Raw genomic sequence first — 21,506 nt, forward strand, 5'->3', positions numbered from 1 at the left:
ACGGGCTGATGAAGCCTTGGCCAGGCCCCTTCCCGTCATGCCCTGCGGCCACTTCCGCCTCGGTAGCTGTCATGGCCGCCCGGGTGGCACGTGACCGCCCCCCCCCCGCCCCCGGCGCCGCTGCTGCTGCTGCCTCGTTCTCTCTCTCTCTCTCGCAGCCCAGAGAAGAGCCGGGCTGGAAGGGAGGAAAGAAGGAAGGAAGGAAGGAAGGGACGCGCAGGTGGCCGAAGGTGAGGAAGCCCCTTCCCCAGCTCCGCACGTGGATTGGGTGGGGGCAGGGGAGTGCCCTGAGCATGCACAGAGGGCTCCCCCCCCAAAGAGGTGGGGTGGGATGCAGCTCCCATCATCCCCATCCGGTGTATAATGAGAGTGCCCCTGGGCACGCACAGAAGGATCCCTCCCCCAAAGAGGTGGGGTAGAATGCAATTCCCATTTACCCATCCGGTGTATAATGAGAGTGCCCCTGGGCATGCACAGAAGGCTCCCCCCCCCAAAGAGGTGGGGTGGGATGCAACTTTCATCATCCCCATCCGGTGTATAATGAGAGTGCCCCTGGGCAGGCACAGAAGGCTCCCCCCCAAAGAGTTGGGGTGGGATGCAACTTCCATCATCCCCATCCGGTGTATAAAGAGAGTGCCCCTGAGCATGCACAGAAGGATCCCCCCCAAAGAGGTGGGGTGGAATGCAACTTCCATCATCCCCATCCGGTGTATAAGGAGAGTGCCCCTGGGCATGCACAGAAGGATCCCCCCCAAAGAGGTGGGGTGGGATGCAACTCCCATCATCCCCATCCGGTGTATAAAGAGAGTGCCCCTGGGCATGCACAGAAGGCTCCCTCCCCCAAAGAGGTGGGGTGGAATGCAACTCCCATCATCCCTATCGTGGCGCTGCAAGTGCCTCTGAGCACATGCAGCAGTTTCTGTCATGGGGATGATGGGAGTTGCATTCCATCCCACCTGAAGGGCCCAAGGTTGGGGAAGGTCGACACACAGCTCTCTCCTGGCCCCACCCCACAACACACACCTTATGCCAGGTCTCCTCTTCCGTTTCTGGACTACTCAGTGGAGGAATGTGTCCCTCTGAGCATGAGCAGAGTGTCACCCCACTGCCCTTGGTCCGGTTTGCCCAGCATTGTCGGCACTGACAGGCATCAGCGGCTCTCCAAGGGTTCAGGAAGGTTTCCCCCCATCCCTACCCAGAGACGCCGCGGGGATTGGAACTAGGAAGGAGCAACGGCCCTTCTCCCCCAAATTAAAAGCAAGGTACTGGTCCTCACTGTTCTGACTAGAGGGGCTACGACTTGCACAGCAGCGCAGCCGAGGGCAGGAGAAAAAGGCCGCAAACTAACAAACCGCGTCTCCTCCTCTCTCTGCAGGCGGAAGAGAACAGCCATGCTGTCCCGGGGCCGGCAGATCTTCGTGGGCTTTTCCGGCTACTGGAAGCCGCTCTTCACTGGCCGCCTCCTGCTGGTGACCAACACCGTCAGCTGCGGGGGGCTGATGGCGGCGGGGGACACGCTCCGCCAAGCCTGGGAGAGGAGGCAGGACCCCAAACGCAAGCGGGACCTGGCCCGTACAGGTGGGCTGCGTCCTCTTCCCCTTTTAGCCGCCCCATTACAAAATTATAGTGATGATGCCTTTGATGCCTTTCTCCAAAGAACACACCATTCAAAACAGCTACAACAACCTTCCATGAAAATGCAACCGTTAAAACATCCGTGCCGGCCGTAAACAATTCGACGGGTGCCTTAAAGAGCCCCTCCTAGGCCGTCACGTGACTGGAAGCCACGGAAAGTCTTAACCTGGCACCGAAAAGGCGATGACGTTAGCACCTCACTGGGAAGAACGTTCCTCGGTTGCGGGGCCACCACCGAAAAGGACCCTCTCCTGTGTTGCCTTCCTCCAGACCTCCTGGAAAGCCGCCTTAGATTCCAGTGTTCGGTCTGGGATGCAAAGTAGTAGAGCTAATCTTTACCTAGCAGTGGCATTGCTAAGTGGGGTTTTTTTTTGGGGGGGGGGCATCACCCTACCTGCTCTTCTGCCCTGCAATCACTTGCTTCTGTGTCCCCCAGTTTTATCAACCAGACGCTGCTTTGGGGACACGCAGAATGGGGGCGTGCACGCTTGGGGGAAATACTGTGGTTTAAACATGTGCACGGCTACAGCCTGGCCAGTGCGTTCCTTTCCTAACTTGCCCTGCCGGTTCCTGGGGCCTCCTGAACCCGTACCGACGCCCCACGGCCCAATCCGCACGGTGCCAGTGTTTGCAAGGTGTAACCGTTGCTCAGGGTTGAACCTAGGCGCCGTTAAAATTATTTTTAGCCCAGCTTTTTCCAAAGCGGAACCTCCGCTCTCAGCCTGTGAACCGTAGTCCAACGCTATCTGCTTTCTGCCGGATCACGGGCACGTCCTCGGCTCACATGATTGTTTTGAACCTGGGACCCTGCCGGGAAGATGCCTCTCGAAGGCCAAAGTTCACAACGGTGCTGGAATCTCGGGAGGGAGACGTGGCGTTTCCTTCCAGCCCTCCGTCTCTCGCTCCTGGCCTGGGAAAACCAGGGCGCCCTGCTGCCGTCTCTCCAGCGTCAGTCTGCTTATTTCTTTGGCTTTGTCTAGGCCAATTTTGGGGCCTTCCATTTGAATATCCTTGCGACGAGAAGGGAAAACACAACACTAACAAGCCAGGCATAGCGACGGAGCAGGAATTTAAACGGGATAAACCAGGCCGGGCTGCAGGCCTCACCGTATTGACGGCAATCGAACCTGGGGCCTTCTTTTTGCAAAGCAAAGGCTCTACCACTGAGCTACGGGCCTTCCTGCCCTGTGCAGGGTTGCAGTAGAGGACTCTACCACTGAGCTACAGACCTCTCCCTAAAAATAAATAAAGCGTCCAGTCCTCATGGTTCTGGTGGAGGATTTAAATAGGAACAGTAAAAGCTGCCTTCCATCAAGTCAGACCCTGAGTCCACCTAGCCCAGTATTGTCAACGCTGACTGACTTGAGCCCGTTATTCAGTGCAAGACACGGAATAATGGACTGAAGTGACAGGAAGCCAGATTCCGGCTGGACATCAGGAAAAACTTCCTGACTGTTAGAGCAGTACGACAATGGAACCAGTGACCTAGGGAGGTTGTGGGCTCTCCCACATGGGAGGCCTTCAAGAGGCAGCTGGACAAGCATCTGTCGGGGATGCTTTAGGGTGGATTCCTGCATTGAGCGGGGGGTTGGATTAGATGGCCTTATAGGCCCCTTCCAACTCTGCTATTCTATGATTCTATGACTGGCACCAGCATCTTTCTGGGATTTCAGGCAGGAATTCTTTCCCAGGCCCCCGATGGCGGTAGCATCTCCCAATGAACACCTCATCTTCTGGTTTTGTTTGTCAGCTCATCGATTTTCCTCTTCCTCCTCCACCTTCCCATAGCCGAAGTTTAATAAGATTAAAACAATTAAAAAAAATACACAAAATTTAAAACCGCAAAAACATGCAACCTACACAAAAACGTACCTCCAAGCTATGAACCTAAAAACAAATCCAAGATCGCTGAAGTGGGAGAAGAGAAAAGGCTTGGCCTGGCGCCGAAAAGATAACAATGTTTGCACCAGGCAGGCCTCATCGGGGAGATTATTCCAGAATTGGGGGGCCACCACAGAAAAGGCCCTCTCCCTTGTTGCCGTCCTCCGGGCCTCTCTTGGAATGTCGTAATAAGACTTGTACCACAGTTAATGTGCAGGAATGAAATGCAAAAGCACCACTTAACTTACAAAGTCCCGAAATGTAGATCCGGTAATACAAAAACAAAACAAAATGACACTTAATTGGAGATGAAGGGTGAGGATTTATTATCAACTTATTAAAGCCCCAAACTCTTGGGGGTTCACAAAACTAAAACCATAGCATGCTTCCGGGTTTTAATTATTTTAGCCCGTGTCTTTGTGTCTCTGTTAACACGTGACTATCTGTCTTTGTCTTTCAGCACGGATGTTCGCCATTGGCTGCAGCATGGGACCGCTCATGCATTACTGGTATCTGTGGCTGGACCGGGCTTTCCCTGCTGCGGGATTTCGGGGCATTAAAACCGTCCTAAAAAAGGTTCTCATTGACCAGATCGTAGCCTCCCCAGTTTTCGGGGTGTGGTATTTTTTGGGTAAGACTAGCTATGAATGTAGGCTGGGAGGAGAAATCCCTATTCAGCCTCTGCCCCAATGCATTAGGTTACAGAAGGGGGTGTGGAATATATGAAGCTTCCCAAGGTGTCTTCTTTGTGTGGGGGACAGAAAAGTGAGGGCTTCTCTCAGGTAGCTAGAGAGGTAGGTTTCACAGAAAATGTTGGTCAGTTTTGCAATTGACACCCAATTGGTAAGTTGCATCGGAACATTTTCAGTTTGCTTTGGAAAATTTTCCAGAGCAGGGGTGGACAACCTGTGCCCCCGCCCCCGATGCTTTGGCCAACAACTCCCATCATCCTGCACCGTTGGCCATGTTAGCTAGGGCTGATGGAAGTTGAAGTCCAAAATACCTGGAGGGCCGCTAACGGTCTATTCCTGCCCTAGCGAGCGATCGAATTTAGCGTGTTTATTTTGCTAGAGAAAAGCTTCGGCTATTGGGCGGTATAAAAATGTAATAAATAAATTAATAAATAGTTGTTTTTAGTAAATCACAACACTAAAACGATAATACATAAAAAACCCATATTGACCTGAAATATTTCAAGAGGGAAAATATTACATTAATCACATAAATAATGTGAATTAAACATTAGATTAGGTAGACATTTTTTAGTGGGATATGTGTAAAAAAACCCAGAAGACACTTCCCTTACGTGGTTTAAATTTAAGGGGGGAAAACTCTTCTGTTTTGAAAGCTGATGAGGAACTTATTCATTTTGGCAACCCAAAGGACTCATCTGCGTCTTTGAAACGGCTTAATATTATTTACAGTTATTCTTGATGAACTTATGAAATAGGGGAAAATAAAAGCACACAATTTTTTCCAGGGGAAACTCGGTTTGGGAAACTGTTCTGTGCGGTAGAATTCTGTGCTTGGGACTCTGTGTTTGGTTTTCAGTTTCTCTTATCCCGTGTAGCCAAGGCTTATGGGGTGAGGGGGGCCTGGGCCTCATCCTGCCACCTGCCTTTCTTTTGATATCTGCCTGCAGGGATGGGATCTTTGCAGGGACAAAGTCTGGAGCAGAGCTGGCACGAGTTAGAGGATAACTTTTGGGAATTCTACAAGGTGAGCGACGTTCTCTTTTCCGCCGCTTTCTCTTTTTCCTGCTTCGGATGTTGTGGATGGTGCGGCTGACCTGGTTTTCTCTTCCTGTCCTCAGATGGACTGGTGCGTGTGGCCACCAGCGCAGCTGATAAATTTCCTGTACCTGCCGCCCAAATACCGCGTGGTCTACCTGAACGTCATCACTCTCGGCTGGGACACCTACCTGTCATACCTGAAGCATCGCGTGAGTACGGCCCCTGACCGTGACGGTTGTGGGAGAGAACCGAAGCTTCCCCTGGTCGTACCCAGCACTGGTCCCGGCCTGCTAAAGAGAGTAATCACCTGCAGCACCTCTCCACCCAAAGTGACTAAAAGCAAAGTACCAGGCCGGAGGCTGGAGGGGTGAACTCCCAAGACGCCGAACCCAGTTTTAGAACCTGTCTTTTTCCCCCCGGAGTCCCCATTTCACAGAAGGCAAACTGATCAAGCCCAGAGATTTAGCCGAGCACAAGGCAGAGCTGGGGTTTGTGTCCCCCGCCCCCCCAGGCCAAAAGTGTCAAATAAGTTATTTGCCCCCATTAAACAACAAAATACCCATTTCACAAGGATTCCCCAAGAAACACAAGTCCCCAGCTCCAAAACAGCCAGGAAGCACACAAATACAGCCCAAACCTGCCCCTCCCTCCCTTTGTAGCTCCCAAAGATGCTTCCTGCCACCCCCAAATCACCTTTTTCTGCACCCTTCAAAACAAAATACTGGCCCGCTATTTTATTTTCTACAAATGCATCTTTTCTCCCAGGATTTTGTCTTTAGATTTTATGGCTGTTCCTTTGCTCTCTCTCTCTCCTGTGAACGCAGATTATCGGGCAGATTAAAAATGCAATAAAAGGTGCAACTCTGTGCATGTACTTCCAACTTTCCCTAGCCGGCACGGCTGGCTGTGAAATGCTGGCAATTGTACGACAGCTGGGGGAGACTGGGAGTTGCATAGAGGGCAAAACTTGCATAGAGGGAAAGTCAGTGTGGTGTAGTGGCTAAGGTGTGGGACTAAGAGTCGGGAGAACCGAGTTCGAGTCCCCACTCGGCCATAGAAACCCACTGGGTGACTTTGGGCCAATCACATACTCTCAGCCCAACCTACCTCACATGGAGAGGAGGATTATGTATGCCGCCTTGGGTTCCTTGGAGGAAAAAAGGCGGGATGTAAATGTAATAAATAAAACTACAAACGGAAAGCAACTTGATCTGTTACAATTGCTGGGGTAAGTAAGTCACCCTCTGCTGTTGCTTCCTTCCCCTTTCTCTTTAGCCAAAGCAATCATCCCTTGGCCTGGAGGACTCCAAATCCCACGCTGCCGAAATTGAAACGGCCGGGTGAAGAGGGCCACTGTCCTGCGCGAATGGCCGAAGGCTGTGTCGTGTTCAGAAGCCAGAGTGGGGCCTTGGCTTTTCCTTCTTCTCAATGAATCTTGTGCTCTTTCTGAAACTGTGTGAGGATCGGTGCCCGGGCGAGCAGCCGGTCCCCAGGGCAGGTGATGGTGCGCCCGCTCTTCTGCCGACCGACCCTGACTTCCCATGTGAAGGACTCCATGGCAGGAAGAAGGTGGGACCTGAGAAATTCACTTTGGGACTGGCAAAGGTGTTGGAATTCTGCCTCAGCGCCCACCTCAAACCATATCCGTCGTAATTTATTTGCCTTTTTTAAAAGTGCCAAATCATCGATGTTCCTCATCAAAAGAAAACCGTGATTGCCTCTTCTGCGGTGCAAGAACAGGCCTTAATAAATTGCTGCCATTTATTTGCTTGGGGGTTGCATTGTAAAGTGAAACTTTTCACAGAAAGAGGCATTATTTATTTTTTATTATTACATTTCTATCCTACCTCTTGCCCCCGTCTTGCAAGGAACCCAGGGTGGCTTAGAAAGTCCTCCTCTTCATTTTACCGTCACAACAACCACCCTGTGAGGTAGGCTAGGCTGCGCATCAGCGAATTCCGTGGTCATGCATTAGATGTGCGTTGGACTTCAGAGGTGGTCTTATCTGCATTGCATTACCTTTCAAAACGGCTGGCAGCATCTGGGGCAGAAACGTTAGTCTGGTACTAAAAGGGTTAAATAATTTTGCTAACAAAATTAATAAATATGATAAATAAATAAATAAAAAGACGGAGGAGGCTATTTCAAACTGAAGATGGCTGATTTAATCTGAAACGGTTGAATGATTAGAAGGAGGGTTTTGGGGACACTTTAAGGAGATTCCTCTTAGCACTTTACTCCAAACCGTCTCCCGAAACTGAAACCCCCGTCTGAAAATCATTTCGTTTCTCCGACATCTTTATAGTACAGATCCATTTTGGATCAATCAAAATGACGTCTGCTACTCCTCCACGCAAACATACAATTTGCCACCCACACATCTGCTACAGGTAATCCTGTGCGAAATACCGAGCTGGAGGGGGTTCAGAGGAGGGCAACCAAGATGATCAGGGGTCTGGAAACAAAGCCCTATGAAGAGAGACTGAAAGAACTGGGCATGTTTAGCCTGGAGAAGAGAAGATGGAGGGGAGACATGAGAGCACTCTTCAAGGACTTGAAAGGTTGTCACACAGAGGAGGGCCAGGATCTCTTCTCGATCCTCCTAGAGTGTAGGACACGGAATAAGGGGCTTTAGTTACAGGAAGACAGTTTTCAGCTGGACATCAGGAAAAATGTCCTGACTGTTAGATCAGGATGACAAAACATCAGGAAAAACTTCCTGTTAGAGTAGTACGACAATGGAACCAGTTGCCTGGTGAGGTGGTGGTCTCTCCCACACTAGAGGCCTTCAAGAGGCAGGTGGACAACCACCTGTCAGGGATGCTTTAGGGTGGCTTCCTGCATTGAGCAGGGGGTTGGACTCCATGGCCTTAGAGGCCCCTTCCAACTCTACCATTCTGTGATTCTACCACTTTAAAGCACAAACTGAGACAACTCGATGAAATTCCAGTGGCATCTCCCAGGATTTATGATCCCACACAACCAGACGCTTCAGACTGCCCAACCTTTTGCATTTCCTACACACGGACTCTCAACACCCATGGTTTTGTGATCAGTAATTTTATTTCTTCACAATATCTCCTTAAGTACAGTGATTTTTGTTTGGTTTTTTTTTTTAGGAAATCGAACTCATTTTGACACTTCCGACAGGTTTTTTGTTTTTTTAAATACAGTACAGCATATATATTTTATCCCATAGAAGTAAACTTCACAAGAGAGAGAGAGAGAGTTAGAGAAAAAGAACGAGGACACCTTGTGTCAAAGTATCTGTAAAACAAACCTTACAGTGTTTCCATGAAAAATAAATTAAAAGGGAGCCATTTTGGGGGAAGAGAAGGCGGACAGGAGGACAGCGTTGATAGAATTCGGCCACGAAATTGCCCCGTCCCGACGCCCGGGGTGGGATTGAAAGGAGACTTCGGGCACAATTCGATGCATGTTTAGACGGACAAAACACTCACAACTCCTTGCAGCCAGCAGCGTTTAGACAAAAAGTCCTACAAATCCCAAATGTGGGGTGTTTAGGCCTAAACATGCATAAGGTTGCATCCTAGGTGGGTTGAACAAGGCGAATCTGTTTGGAGAAGCAAACAGGTACATTCAGGACTGGGGGAAAGAGGGGATTTACAATTTTTCAAAAAATGAAAGGACAAGGAAACCCTTGGTTTTCTAGGTTTCCAAGAACAGCGCAGGAATGTTTTCCAACAATTCTTTCCGAAGTTGTAGAACTGCTCAGCGAAAGCTACTTTATCTTTATATATATATATATACACACTTACACACAGGAGATATATATATGTGCTTGTGTGCATGCGCATAATATATATATAAGTTCCCATCAATAACTGATAACTGAAAAACCATCACGGATGATAACTTCAAAAACAAATAAATCCGCAAAGCACAGCCATGAGATGTCCGGATTCACACACACGCCACCGTCTACTTCTATTTACAAGGAGTTGGGAGAGCGTTGCTTGTGTTTTCTGTACACTGAGGAAGACAGGTGGAGGAGGAGGAAGCAAAGCAGGCAGCTATACAACGGGAGAGAGGAGGGAGGGAGGGGAGGCCGTTCCCCCCCCACCCGAGGGGCAGGAAGGTTTGGACCGGAATTCGAGGAACCGCTCCTATCCACGTCTGTTTTTGCTACCCGCAGACAAAACGGTGTTCACCGTGAGTGACCCACCAAAAAGATCTCGCAGCAGAAACCTCCATGGCGACTGTACTACGTCGGATGCGACCAGACATTCCTCACACGCTGGCCAGAGGGCTGCAAGCCGTCCGCCTCCACATACTTGCTGGAAATTTTCTCCCACTGCAAAGCATCGTGCCGGGCAAGTCCCTGTTTGTGGTATAGCCCGACCCAAATTTACCTCCTCGCCCGTTCTATACAAACAAGGCCTTGGACGCTGCAGCAACCTCCCCGAACCTCTGAGTGCAACTCCCATCGTCCCCAGGTTGCACAGGAAGATGGTGTTCATTGAAAGTTGCCTTATATCAAGACAGATCCCTGGGTCAGGTTTTTCAAGCCCTTCCTGGAGATGCTGCCGGAAATCAAACCGGCGTGCGAAGCACTGAGCCATGGCCCGCTAAAAAAGAACTTAAGTTTCCGGTCCTCACTGTTCTGGAGAAGAGAGATCGGCCCTGCACACAGAACATACTACTGAGCTATGGTCTTTTTCCTAAAGGCAAAGTGACATTCTAGTCCTCATTGATTCTGAAGAAAGGATTGATTTAAATAGGGATCTTAGAAGCTGGTCGGACCCCAGGTATTCCTTTCGGTGCCTTTTGTCATCCACCACTGCGGTGTTACAGGACGGGGATAGGGGGACGGACGCTGGTTCCGGCCTTTAAAACAGCGACGAGGCAGGAAGAAGGAAGGCGTGTCTGGATCTGTAAACTTGGGAGGGGCGGGGAGTTATAAATATATAGATATATCAATAAATAAATAAATAAAATCCGTGACAACGGTTGAAAGTTCCTGCTCTCGTGTAACCCATCCGCGGAGAGGGATTTCCTACCGCGCCCCGAGGAGCAAGCGAGGACACACACACACACACCATCCACCCCAAAGGTTAAAGGGAGCGCGTTTTAAGCCTTCAAAACCACACACACACACACGCACGCACGCAAGAGAGAGAGAGAGACGGGTTCAAATCCCACCCACCCCGCTAAAAACACAAAGGAGAAGCAACAGGACAGCTAAGTTGTGTCTGTGCGTGTGTGTCTTGCGTGCGAGCGGGGCTGCGGAGTGATCTAGAACAGTCTCTCCCAACCGGGCGGCTGCCAGATAGGTTTGGACTACAAATCCCAGCATTTACCCCTACCCACCCGTATCCTGCAGCTGACCGGCTTTTTTTGAGTCATGCAGATTCCATGGACTTGTAGACCAACAGTCACTTTTGGAGGGGTTTTCTGCTACTTTACAGGAGCGCTGCTGCGCATTCACGAATGCACGGCGGCGCTACTGCGCACTTGCGAGCCGAATGAAATTCCGAAATAGAATTTCAGAATTTGATTTCAGCGGCGGAGTGCCGGGATCTGTAGTCCAAATGCGTCTGGCCAGCGCCCGGTTGGGAGAGGCTGAGTCAGAGGTTCCGGGTGCAGCAGGAAAGGACAGGGGAAGAGGGGGGTGCGGGGCGGCATCGGGGGGTCCGCAGTGGAGTCTCTTAGCAGGCACAGTCCTGGTGCGGGGGCACTTGCTGGTCCGTCAGCTGCGGGCCCGGCTTCGCCCCGGTCACGGCTGGGTCAGCGGTATCAAGCGATTCGGACATCTTTTCGCAAATGATGTCCACCAGACGCTCGAACGTTTGCTTGACGTTGATGTTGTCCTTGGCGCTGGCTTCGAAGAACTCGAACCCTGGAGGACAGGGGAAGGGACAAAACACGGAACAGGAAATACAGACCTGCCTGACGGGGGGTGCGAGAGGAAGTGTCCTCTCAGCCTGGGAACAAACGAGCGCCTGGATCATAACCCCGCCCAGCCTCCAGCCTCCGGCAGGGGACAGCCTCTGGTCCTGGAAACACACGTTTACATGATGCAGAACGGCTTCATCTGCTTACATCTGCGTTGCACCACTGGTGGGCGGCCTGGTTCAGCATGCAACGCCCAGGAGCCTGGGAAAACGTGTCCTATCTACGTAGTTTCCCCACCAGCCATTCACACGGACACACGCAGGCACCCCCCACTTTCCAAGGCAACCACTCACCCAGGTGTTCAGCCAGCTGGCGGCCCCGCTCCGACGACACGACCCTCTCGTCCTCCATGTCGCACTTGTTCCCCACCAACAGAACCTGGGCGTTGTCCCATGAATAGGTCTTGATCTGGGTCGACCTGGGAGACAGAGGCTGGTCAGTCCAGGTACAAAGGTGTACAGGGGTAGCGAAGAAAACCCTTCGGCGGGCCTGACAGACTGGCGCTTCCGTCGCGCTTCCAAAACAGCTCATTTCCTGCCGGTCTGAAAGAGGCATGTCTGCGAGGCATGTGCAAAATGCAACAGGGGAGGGGGGGCTCTCTCTCTCTCCTCCCACCACCTATCCTGTTCCATCAATCCAGGCCCCAAGAAAAATGAGGGGTACCCCCCGCCCCAAAATTCCAGGAAGGGTCCCAGAAGTCAGGGGCGTTTCAGGCAGCTCCCCTCACAAGGACAGCGAGGATTTCCCAGTTTACCAAGCCCTGGGCTTTCCCACGCTAGCAAAAGAACCCCTTCCTTATCTCTGGGATCTCCCTGCTCAGACTAGCGTGGAAAACCCCAAGCAGAGTGAAAGCAGCCGCAGGGGGCCGAAGACACCAAATTGGGTGGGATAGCTAATACCCTGGAAGACAGAAACAAACTTCAAAGTGATCTTGATAGGCTGGAGTGCTGGGCTGAAAACAACAGAATGAAATTTAATAGGGATAAAGGCCAAGTTCTACATTTAGGAAATAGAAACCAAATGCAAAGTTACAAGATGGGGGACACTTGGCTCAGCAATACTACAAACGAGAAAGATCTTGGAATTGTTGTAGATCACAAGCTGAATATGAGCCAACAGTGCGATATGGCTGCAAGAAAGGCAAATGCTATTTTGGGCTGCATTAATAGAAGTATAGCTTCCAAATCACGTGAGGTCCTGGTTCCTCTCTATTCGGCCCTGGTTAGGCCTCATCTAGAGTATTGCGTCCAGGTCTGGGCTCCGCAATTCAAGAAGGACGCAGACAAGCTGGAGCGTGTTCAGAAGAGGGCAACCAGGATGATCAGGGGTCTGGAAACAAAGCCCTATGAAGAAAGACTGAAAGAACTGGGCATGTGTAGCCTGGAGAAGAGAAGATTGAGGGGAGACATGATAGCACTCTTCAAATACTTAAAAGGTTGTCACACAGAGGAGGGCCAGGATCTCTTCTCGATTCTCCCAGAGTGCAGGACACGGAGTAACGGGCTCTAGTTAAAGGAAGCCAGATTCCAGCTGGACATCAGGAAAAACTTCCTGACTGTTAGAGCAGTGCGACAGTGGAATCAGCTACCTAGGGAGGTTGTGGGCTCTCCCACACTAGAAGCATTCAAGAGGCAGCTGGACAACCATCTGTCAGGGATGCTTTAGGGTGGATTTCTGCATTGAGCAGGGGGTTGGACTCGATGGCCTTGTAGGCCCCTTCCAACTCTGCTATTCTATGATTCTATGATTCTATGACCCCCAAAATAGTTTGGTGGGCGCCCGACAGATTTAGGGAGGCTGCATGTTAAGGCGGGATTCACGGCCGTGCCCAAACAGCCGCCTTCGTTTGCGCCAACGGATTGTCGGAGACCTTTGGAGGCCGGAGCCGGGCGATTCTTCCCTTCTGCCCGCTCTCCGGTGGGACTCACCAATCCTGGACTGCGTTGAAAGACTCCTCGTTGGTGATGTCGTACATGAGGATGAAGCCCATGGCGCCCCGGTAGTAGGCCGTGGTGATGGTCCGGTAGCGCTCCTGCCCTGCCGTGTCCTGGAAAAGGCCGAGAAAAGACCGCCAGAAGTTGCCCGAATTGCTCAGGCAATTCCCTCTCAACGGGAGCCCAAAGATAATGAGCTTCGGAGAAGTTACATGGCTTAAATGATTTATTTATTTACTTATGAAATTTATATACCGCCCCTTAGCCGAAGCTCTCTGGGCGGGTTACAAAAGTTAAAAACAGTGAACATTAAAAAGCATACAAAATTTAAAACCATCAAATATATATATATATATATATCAGTATGAAACAACAATATCCATTTAAACAACAACAGTTCTGGAGTCCATTAAAAACAAACACATTTAGCATATGTTGTTAAATGCTGTTAAATGCCTGGGAGAAGAGAAAAGTCTTGACCTGGCGCCTGAAAGATAATGTTAGGCGCCAGGCGAGCCTCGTCAGGGAGATAGTTCCATAATTGAGGGGCCACCACTGAAAAGGCCCTCTCCCTTGTTGCCACCCTCCGAGCTTCCCTCGGAGTAGGCACTTGGAGGAGGACCTTAGATGTTGAGCGCAGTGTACAGGGAGGTTCATGTCGGGAGAGGTGTTCTGTCAGGTGTTGTGGTCACAAGCCGTGTAAGGCTTTATAGGTTAGAACCAGCACCTAGAATTGGGCTCAGAAACATACAGGCAGCCAATGCCTATAATTGTGGGGGGAGCCACCACCGAAAAGGCCCTCTCCCTTGTTGCTGCCCTCCTCGCTTCCCTCGGAGTAGGCACTCGGAGGAGGACCTTAGATGTTGAGCACAGGGTACGGGTAGGTTCAGAGGCATTCCGTCAATATCCCCAGCTGGGGAGAGGCAACGCCCAACGCTCCTGCACTGCACACCCCTGAACTGATTATTAAAAACCTTTGCCTGCTTAACACAACTGCCATTAAAAGACAAAACCTGTTAGGCCTTTCCCCAAAAAACCCCAAACCAGAACAAACCCCCAGCTGCTCTCACTTTGGTTTATTTCTATTTGGATTTTGACCCGTGTCACCTGCAGGCTTGGGCCTAAGGTGACCCTATGGAAAGGAGGACCGGGCTCCTGTATCTTTAACAGTCGCCTCGAAAAGCGGATTTCAGCAGGCGTCCTTTGTCGGCACGCTGCACCTGGTGGAACTCCAGTCACAACAGTCAAAGCTGCAGGAGCCCTGCCCTTGTGGCCAGATCCAGCCGGGGGTCCTCACCCAGATCTGCAGCTTGATGCGCTTGTCGTTGCGGTAGATGGTCTTGACTTTGAAGTCGATGCCAACGGTGCTGACGAAGGCCGGGGTGAAGGAGTCGTCAGCGTACCGGAAGAGGAAGGAGGTCTTGCCTACGCTGCTATTGCCAATGATTAGGATCTTGAACATGTAGTCGAAGTTCTGGTCCGAGGACTCCTTCTGGCCATAACGGGCGTCAGTGGCGGAAGCCATCTGGGGAAGGGGGGGAGACACCTGGCCGTCAGGGGGAGAGGGGGCGCAAGGTGCCGGCCAGCCCACAACTGGGGGGTCCCGCCCCCCACGTAGGGAAGACAACCACGGCGGAAAGCAGAGCAGCGCAGTTTCGTCTCATTACCTAACTCCAACAGTGCGAGTTTGGCTGAGCTTACAGCGCGATCCTAGACACCACGGTTACTCAAAAGGAAGCCTTACAGTGACTGGGTTCATGCAGGTGGGCCGCGCTGGCGTTCTAATCTTCTGTAATAATCTCTCTCTCTTTTTCAATCACTGCTACTCCTCCAAAACTTTCGCTGCTGCTCTCTTGACGACATATAATTAGTGGCCCATCGCAGGACACGTTTCCTTAATTGTCACGTTCGTAGCCCGCCTTCCTCCCATCCCGGAGAACGCGTCATCGATCAGGTCAGCATTGCAATCCAGCTGCATCATGCGCCTTCGAGGCCGCCCCCTTAGAATGATGACACTGCACATGTATGTGCCATGTTCCCTAAAGACCCACCACCACCACACACACCCTTATGCCCGGTGTCACAAAGAACCCAGAGGCATGCCTGTGTATTCCTCTAGCACCAGGTCATTTCTTCAAAGCCAGAAAGAGTTTTGAAATATATTATGATGATTTAATCAAAGCGAGTAAATACTTAAAGCCAGGCCACCCGCTGCCCTCCAGATGTCTGGGAGTGCAACGCCCCACAACTTGCTGTTTTCCTCTTCCTTCCGCGTGGCTTTTTCCTTTTGTGTCGTGTCTTTTTAGATTGCAACCCTGCAGGCCAGAAGTGCCTTGTTTTCTCAGAGCAGGGTAAAAATGCATCAAATAAATACTTCAAATGAACGATCCCTTACCACTGGCCACGCTCCCCGGGGCTGATGGGAATTGCAATCCAAAATATCTGGAAAGTAGCAGGTCGCGAACACCTGCTTTACATCTCTGGGTCTAAATGACACTGGTAGTTTTCAAGACCTTTGTAGAAACTGTGTAACGAGTTCTGTATCTCCAGTCCCAAGGAGAGGAAGGCAATTTCAAAACGGGGAGTCCTGGGTTCAAATCCGCTCAAAGCGGAGACACCAGGCTGGTCTCTCTCTTGCGGTCTAACTTGGAGAGAGGGCAGGATACCAAAGCATGACAAATAAATGGGGCTGTGTCACGCTTTGGGGTGGCCAACAGCAGAGAGCCAAAGTTGGAGACAGAGAACGAAAAAGACAGATGCAACCTTTTTAACACGGTCAGTTTTATTATATATTCCGTCTTCCTGTTCTGATTTGCCTTTCTTTCCCGTGTGGGTAAAACTGTCCCTTTTGGGGGATCAAAAGGGTAAATGAGGTCCATTTACCTTTAAATACGATTTTAAAATCGTGTGTTTTACCGCACGCACAAGCCAACCCTTGCGTGAGAACAGGTAATTATCCAGAGCCCATCAGCTCTAGGGGATGAAGAGCCACCTGTGCCCCATTTCACTCAGAGGTGGATTTCGTAGCCCATCGTCCACAAAAAACAACGTCTCCCAAAGGTAGCGGGAAATAAGCCATAATTCAGATTTTGCATGGAAAGGCGTGCTCCCCACCCAAGGGGCTCTGAAATCCAGAACCTTAAACCAGGGCCCAACTGGACTACAACTCCCATTAGCTAGCTTAATGCCTCGCTCGGCCAGGGAAAAAGCAGAACCCTGCAAGGCGGAATTATGGGACGTCCCTCTCCATGCCTGGGAGGCAGATTTCGAAAAAGCCGGTCTAGCCAGGGCCAGCCTCTCCCTTCTCCGCCCACTAGGCCCTGCAGCCGTGTCATTTGGTATCAGGCATTTAACTGTGCCAAGAAGCTCAACCTGAAAGGATAACAAGGAAACGAGATTAGCGAGATCAAAGCCCGTCTGCTCCTCTTCCAGAGACAGGGAAACTGTGAAATGGAGGCTCAGTCCTAGCACAACACTACCACCAGCCCACACACACCCGAGATGGACGGCAACACGTTCAGCCTGGCTACAAGAATCCCCCCCTCCCTGTAAAAGACCAGGTTTGGATAGTTCTGGACAATAGGAGAGAAAGTTGATGCTTGGAGGCTATCAATGGCTCCTTGTCATGATGGCTTTTTACTGCCGCCAGAATCAGAGGCAGTGAACTGGGGAACACAGAAAGGAGAAGGGCTTTCTGTTGGGGCAGCTGGTTGGCTGCTGTGTGAACAGCGCTGGACTGGATGGACCCTTGATCCAGCATCAGGGATCCCCTTCTGTTCATAGGCTTGGCGTGTAGGTAACATAAATAAATTGCCTCTTCTTTGCAAAGCGTCCTCCACGTGGAGGGTGCATTACAAATCAGGATAATCAGTGGTCTTCAACGGGTGGGTCACGACCCAAAAGCAGGCCACGATATCGCTCCATGTGGCTCAAAGCTAACCTGTCGTTGCCACACTGGGCAATCGTGAAATTGGGTCGCGTGTTTGCCGGTTGGGAGTCCGAGGTGGGTCTCGGGTCTGGACCAGTTGAGGACCACTGGTTTTGGGCACTGGACTACCAGGGGGGGGGGGGGCAAAGTCTCGAGGCTAGATACACTAGCCTCGAGACCTGCTGAACATTGCAACTCTAAGAATCTGAATTTGATTTGTTTTTCCTTCTCCCTCCCAATCCACTTTCCTTTCATGCTGTGTATTTTTAGGTTTATTTATTTATATTAATTACATTTCTATACCGCCCAATAGCTGGAGCTCTCTGGGCGGTTCACAAAAATTAAAAATATTCAAAGTATGAAACAAGGTTTTAAGCTTACAGGAAGAGCCTTAACAAATGTCTTTGTAAGGGTGCAACCCTATACATATTTAGATAGAAAAAAGTCCTGCAATTCCCAGCATGGTTGGGGTATGCTGGGAGTTGTAGGACTTTTTTTGCTGGCTGGGATATGCTGGGAGTTGTAGGTCTTCTTTCTGTCTAAACGTGCATAGGATTGTAGGACTTTTTCTCTGTCTAAACATGCACAGGATTGTAGGACTTTTTCTCTGTCTAAACATGCATAGGATTGTAGGACTTTTTCTCTGTCTAAACATGCATAGGATTGTAGGACTTTTTCTGTCTAAACATGCATAGGATTGTAGGACTTTTTCTCTGTCTAAACATGCATAGGATTGCACCCTAAGCCACCTTGGGAACCTCTTTGGCTAAACAGGTGGGGTTGGGAGCTAAAAGTGCTATAATGAAATTAATAATAATAATAATAATAATAATAATAATAATAATAATAATGCAAAGTAGTGTCAGCCCCGGCACACAGGCATCTCCATAACAAGCAAGGTTATACATAGTTCTCTAGGACACCCTTCCCCAACTTGGGGTCTTCCAGGTGCTTGGACTACAACTCCCATAAGCCCCAGCCGGCATGGTCAGATGATGGCAGCTAGAGTCCAAAAGAATTTCCTTTCGGACTGGGTGGGCAAGGGAGATCCGCCTAGAACCCTTGCAAGGCGCAAGATCACTTCACCAAGAATCATAGGAGCACAGGAAACTGTCTGAGACCGAGTCAGGCCACAGGGTTCCATGATCCTCAGCTGCTGGCCACTCCAGGTGGGGATTATGGGAAGTGCAGTCCAACCCATCCGGAGACCCACAGCGTGGCAAAGAGTATCCGCCTTTGGAAGCAGCCTCAGCCGTCAACCCTGCCTTCATAGATGCTGAACAAATAACTAAGTTTCTAGCTCTCATTGTTGTTGCAGGGATTCACCTAAAAGCTCTAATACTAACCTCCCGCATTCAGGGCAGAACGACCCTCACTTTTCCTCTGCCCGCCGGATTCCTCCTCCTCTCCCTCTGTCAAATTCCCAAATCCGGCCCTACGGAGTTCCAGGAAGGCCCCGGCCCCACCTGCTCTGATCATCTAGTGGTTTACGGCTTTTGCCTTTCCTGAACCCCCCTCTCCAATCTTAATGCATGAAATGTTTCTCTGAAGGCTTTAGTGACTGGCAGGAAGAGTTTGAAGCTAAAACAGGCCAGTGTTGTTGTTGTTTTTTGGGGAGGGATTAGCTCCACCCCTTTGACTTGGGCTCCGCCCACCGCTGGAATGCAGCCCCCGAGAATCTCCCTGCGATAGAATGCGGCCCTCGGACTGAAAAGGGTTCTACCCGTCTGCATTACTGCCAACGAACTGACCTCTTGGGACATTTATCAGACCCCCCGCCCTCCAGCATTCAGAGGTAGAGTGCCCCTTTGCAATGAGCTTCTATCAATCCCGTCTCCAGGTCAGGAGAGCCTGGCTGGGTCCAGCCCAAGATGGGTCCGCCATGCCCCAGTATCCTGTTTCCAATGGAGGACAGCCAGGACGCGGAGGTGTGACGAAGGCTCTGTCCCGCCAGCGCAAGCAGGAGCGCCCGGCCTCTCCTCGGACCGGGATGGGCCCCGGCTGCTTTGAAAGCCGTCGCCGAGGGAGACGGGCAGAGGGACAGCCGCCAAGGTACCTAACCTGGTTGCCCCTGGCGCCCGCTGGGCCATCAATCATTCATACACCAGGGCATCCAGGTGGCCCGGTGGCACTGTCCGCCAGCGCTTGTGGAACGCGATCGGGTTGCAAGCACGACGCCCTCCGCTCCAACCAAACCTTGCCCAGTTATCCAACGGCGAAGGGGGGGGCATTTAATATGGAAAGGGGGCCGCTGCAGCCGTCGCCTTTGCGATGGCGGAATTTCAAGCAAGACCTGTCAAGCGAGGGAGGGTGCGGACGGACGGCAAAGATGGAAGCGGCTGACCGCCTTCTCTCTCTCCCTCTCCCCCCCCGGGGGGGGTTGGGAAAGCACGGAGTGGATTGCCCCCATGTCCTGCAAAAGGGAAAAAAACACGGGTGGACGGATCGATTCCCCGTTCGATGATGGAGCCCCGTTTCCGCGCCGGCACTTTGACAGCCGCCTCCTCCCGAATCCGCGGACCTTGCAGAATTCGGATCCTGACGGGCAGGGCGGTGGAGGGGGGGGGGGAGATCAGACTCTCCTCCCCCCCTCCTCCATCGGATCAGATGTATTGGGAAGGGGGCAGAGAAACGAAACTGCGAGGCTGTTCGTAGCCATCCTGGGTGGATTTTATTTCTTGGCTGTTTCGAAAAAAGCGAAACATTTGGACCCCGGCCATTGCAAAAGCAGAGGCTGCCTGGAAGGGAGGTTGGGGGGGGGGGGCTGTTGTTGTTGCAAGATGCCTCCATCTTCTCCCACCCACCCCCTTTTGCGAAGAAGGCCCCCCCAAGTCGCTTTGCATCCTGCGCCGCTTCCTCGCTCGCTGCCCCCCCTTCTCTTCCTCCTCCCCCCTCCCCCGATCCGTTCTGCCTTCCAGAGCCGCCTGTTTACCATCTGCATCCGGCAATTCGTTCTCATCCCCCCCCCATCCTTGCAATCCTTCCACGACTGCAAAGAGAAAAAAAACACCCCACCTTTGCCAAGCATCGCTCCCCTCCGCTGCAATCGGACCGTGCATTTAAAGCCGCCCCCCCAAGCACCCTGAGATTGGAGATTTATTTATTTATTTATTTGCAATATCCCCCCCTCTCCTTTCCCCATGCATCCTTTTGCATGTGTCAAATGAAGGTTAACCCCCCCAGCTCCCAAAGCAATGTCACGGGAATGCAGAAGATGCAATGCAGAGGGAGGGGTGCGGGGAGGGCCAAAAGAGGGTGCAAAGAGGGGAGGGGGGGATGCACGGGGCGCGCACTCACCTCGAGGACGCGCTTCTGGTCTTGCAGCGATTGCAGCAGCAGCAGCAGCAGCAGCGGCGCGAGGCGACAGCACCTGCCTGCGGAACCCGGGCCGACGTCACCAGCGTTCCGAAAGGGGCGGTGCAGTATGCAAATGACTAGTAACGTCAGCCCGCCAAGGGCCGCCTCCGCCTCCGCTTGAAGGCGGGCTCACGGCATGGCCTCGCCGCGCCATTGGCGGAACGCCGGTGATTGACCCCGTCTTATGACCGCTTCTCGTTGGGCTCAGCGGGGGTCCCATGGCGCTGTGAAAGCCGCGGGGCGCTTTTCGCCCTTTCGGATCCCGCTTCCTCTCGCGAGGTTTCGTTTCCCGCCATTATTTCAGGACCCCCCCTTTCCCCACACGCCTTCTAGATTAATCTATGGCAAGCTTAGCAGGTGCTGTCACGTGACACTGAGGGGACTATATTTATTTATTTATTCAGCCTTAAATATATTTATGACAGAAAAGCGGGTGGCCATCAACCCATAAGTACATAAAATAAATAAAATGGGAAGGACTTCCTGACATTTTACCTCAGGATGGGGGGTTTCTCCCACATTTTCCAAAACGCAAAAGCCGCATTGGCATCAAATACGTTTTATGACCAGTGTTGCCACCGCCATGGATTATTCTGGAAGCTTTGACTATAAAAAAAATGGGCAAATGTTTTTTCCCCCCCTCCCTGGCCTACAACTCCCATGATCTTTCACCTGGCTAGGGCTCATGGGAACTGTAGGCTGAAACGTCTAGATGGCCTCAAGTTGCCCACCTCTGACTTAAAACGTATTATAGATGACGTTCCTTAAAGAGGGTGAGGGATCATGGGAGTTGTAGGCCAAAATATCTGGAGGGGGGACCATCCATTTTAAGCGGTTTCATGGCTTTTGAGTAGACGAGGTGGCAAATTATTATTAATCAATATTATTAATTAATATGAATATTATTAATAATTAAATAATAATAAATTATTATTATTATTAATGATAATAATTTGCCACCTCGTCTACTCAAAAGCCATGAAACAGCTTAAAATGGATGGTCCCCCTCCAGATATTTTGGCCTACAACTCCCATGATCCCTCACCATTGGCTATGCTGGCTAGGGCTGATGGGAATTATAGGCCTAACCATCTGGAGGGCCGCAAATAGCACACCCTTGGC

At 51.2% G+C, this 21,506-nt stretch overlaps 2 protein-coding genes across 2 annotated transcripts; one reads left to right on the forward strand and one right to left on the reverse strand.

Moving 5' to 3' along the window:
• Positions 1-33: 33 nt before the first annotated feature.
• Positions 34-7,013, forward strand: MPV17L2 (MPV17 mitochondrial inner membrane protein like 2). Its single transcript, XM_063147142.1, has 6 exons — positions 34-230; positions 1,376-1,578; positions 3,977-4,147; positions 5,159-5,235; positions 5,330-5,458; positions 6,525-7,013. The coding sequence occupies exons 2-6, from the start codon at positions 1,392-1,394 to the stop codon at positions 6,591-6,593; spliced, it is 633 nt and encodes a 210-aa protein (XP_063003212.1). The 5' UTR covers positions 34-230; positions 1,376-1,391; the 3' UTR covers positions 6,594-7,013.
• A 3,872-nt stretch (positions 7,014-10,885) lies between these two features.
• RAB3A (RAB3A, member RAS oncogene family) lies at positions 10,886-20,414 on the reverse strand. The gene is made up of 5 exons (XM_063147236.1): positions 20,325-20,414; positions 14,397-14,624; positions 13,094-13,212; positions 11,459-11,583; positions 10,886-11,109 (listed from the first exon to the last, which is right to left on the reverse strand). The coding sequence occupies exons 2-5, from the start codon at positions 14,622-14,624 to the stop codon at positions 10,919-10,921; spliced, it is 663 nt and encodes a 220-aa protein (XP_063003306.1). The 5' UTR covers positions 20,325-20,414; the 3' UTR covers positions 10,886-10,918.
• Positions 20,415-21,506: the final 1,092 nt, after the last annotated feature.

Source organism: Elgaria multicarinata, chromosome 23, assembly GCF_023053635.1.
Source record: "Elgaria multicarinata webbii isolate HBS135686 ecotype San Diego chromosome 23, rElgMul1.1.pri, whole genome shotgun sequence".
NCBI classification, from domain to species: domain Eukaryota; kingdom Metazoa; phylum Chordata; class Lepidosauria; order Squamata; family Anguidae; genus Elgaria; species Elgaria multicarinata.

Coding starts and splice junctions, on each gene's coding strand:
- RAB3A (XM_063147236.1), bottom strand. CDS start 14,624: ATGGCTTCCGCCACTGACGCCCGTTATGGCCAGAAGGAGTCCTCGGAC. Junction 13,213..14,396: donor GCATCAAGCTGCAGATCTGG/GTGAGGACCCCC, acceptor GGCCTTTTCCAG/GACACGGCAGGGCAGGAGCG. Junction 11,110..11,458: donor CCAGCTGGCTGAACACCTGG/GTGAGTGGTTGC, acceptor CCTGTCCTCCAG/GGTTCGAGTTCTTCGAAGCC.
- MPV17L2 (XM_063147142.1), top strand. CDS start 1,392: ATGCTGTCCCGGGGCCGGCAGATCTTCGTGGGCTTTTCCGGCTACTGG. Junction 5,236..5,329: donor ACTTTTGGGAATTCTACAAG/GTGAGCGACGTT, acceptor TCCTGTCCTCAG/ATGGACTGGTGCGTGTGGCC. Junction 5,459..6,524: donor TGTCATACCTGAAGCATCGC/GTGAGTACGGCC, acceptor CTTTCTCTTTAG/CCAAAGCAATCATCCCTTGG.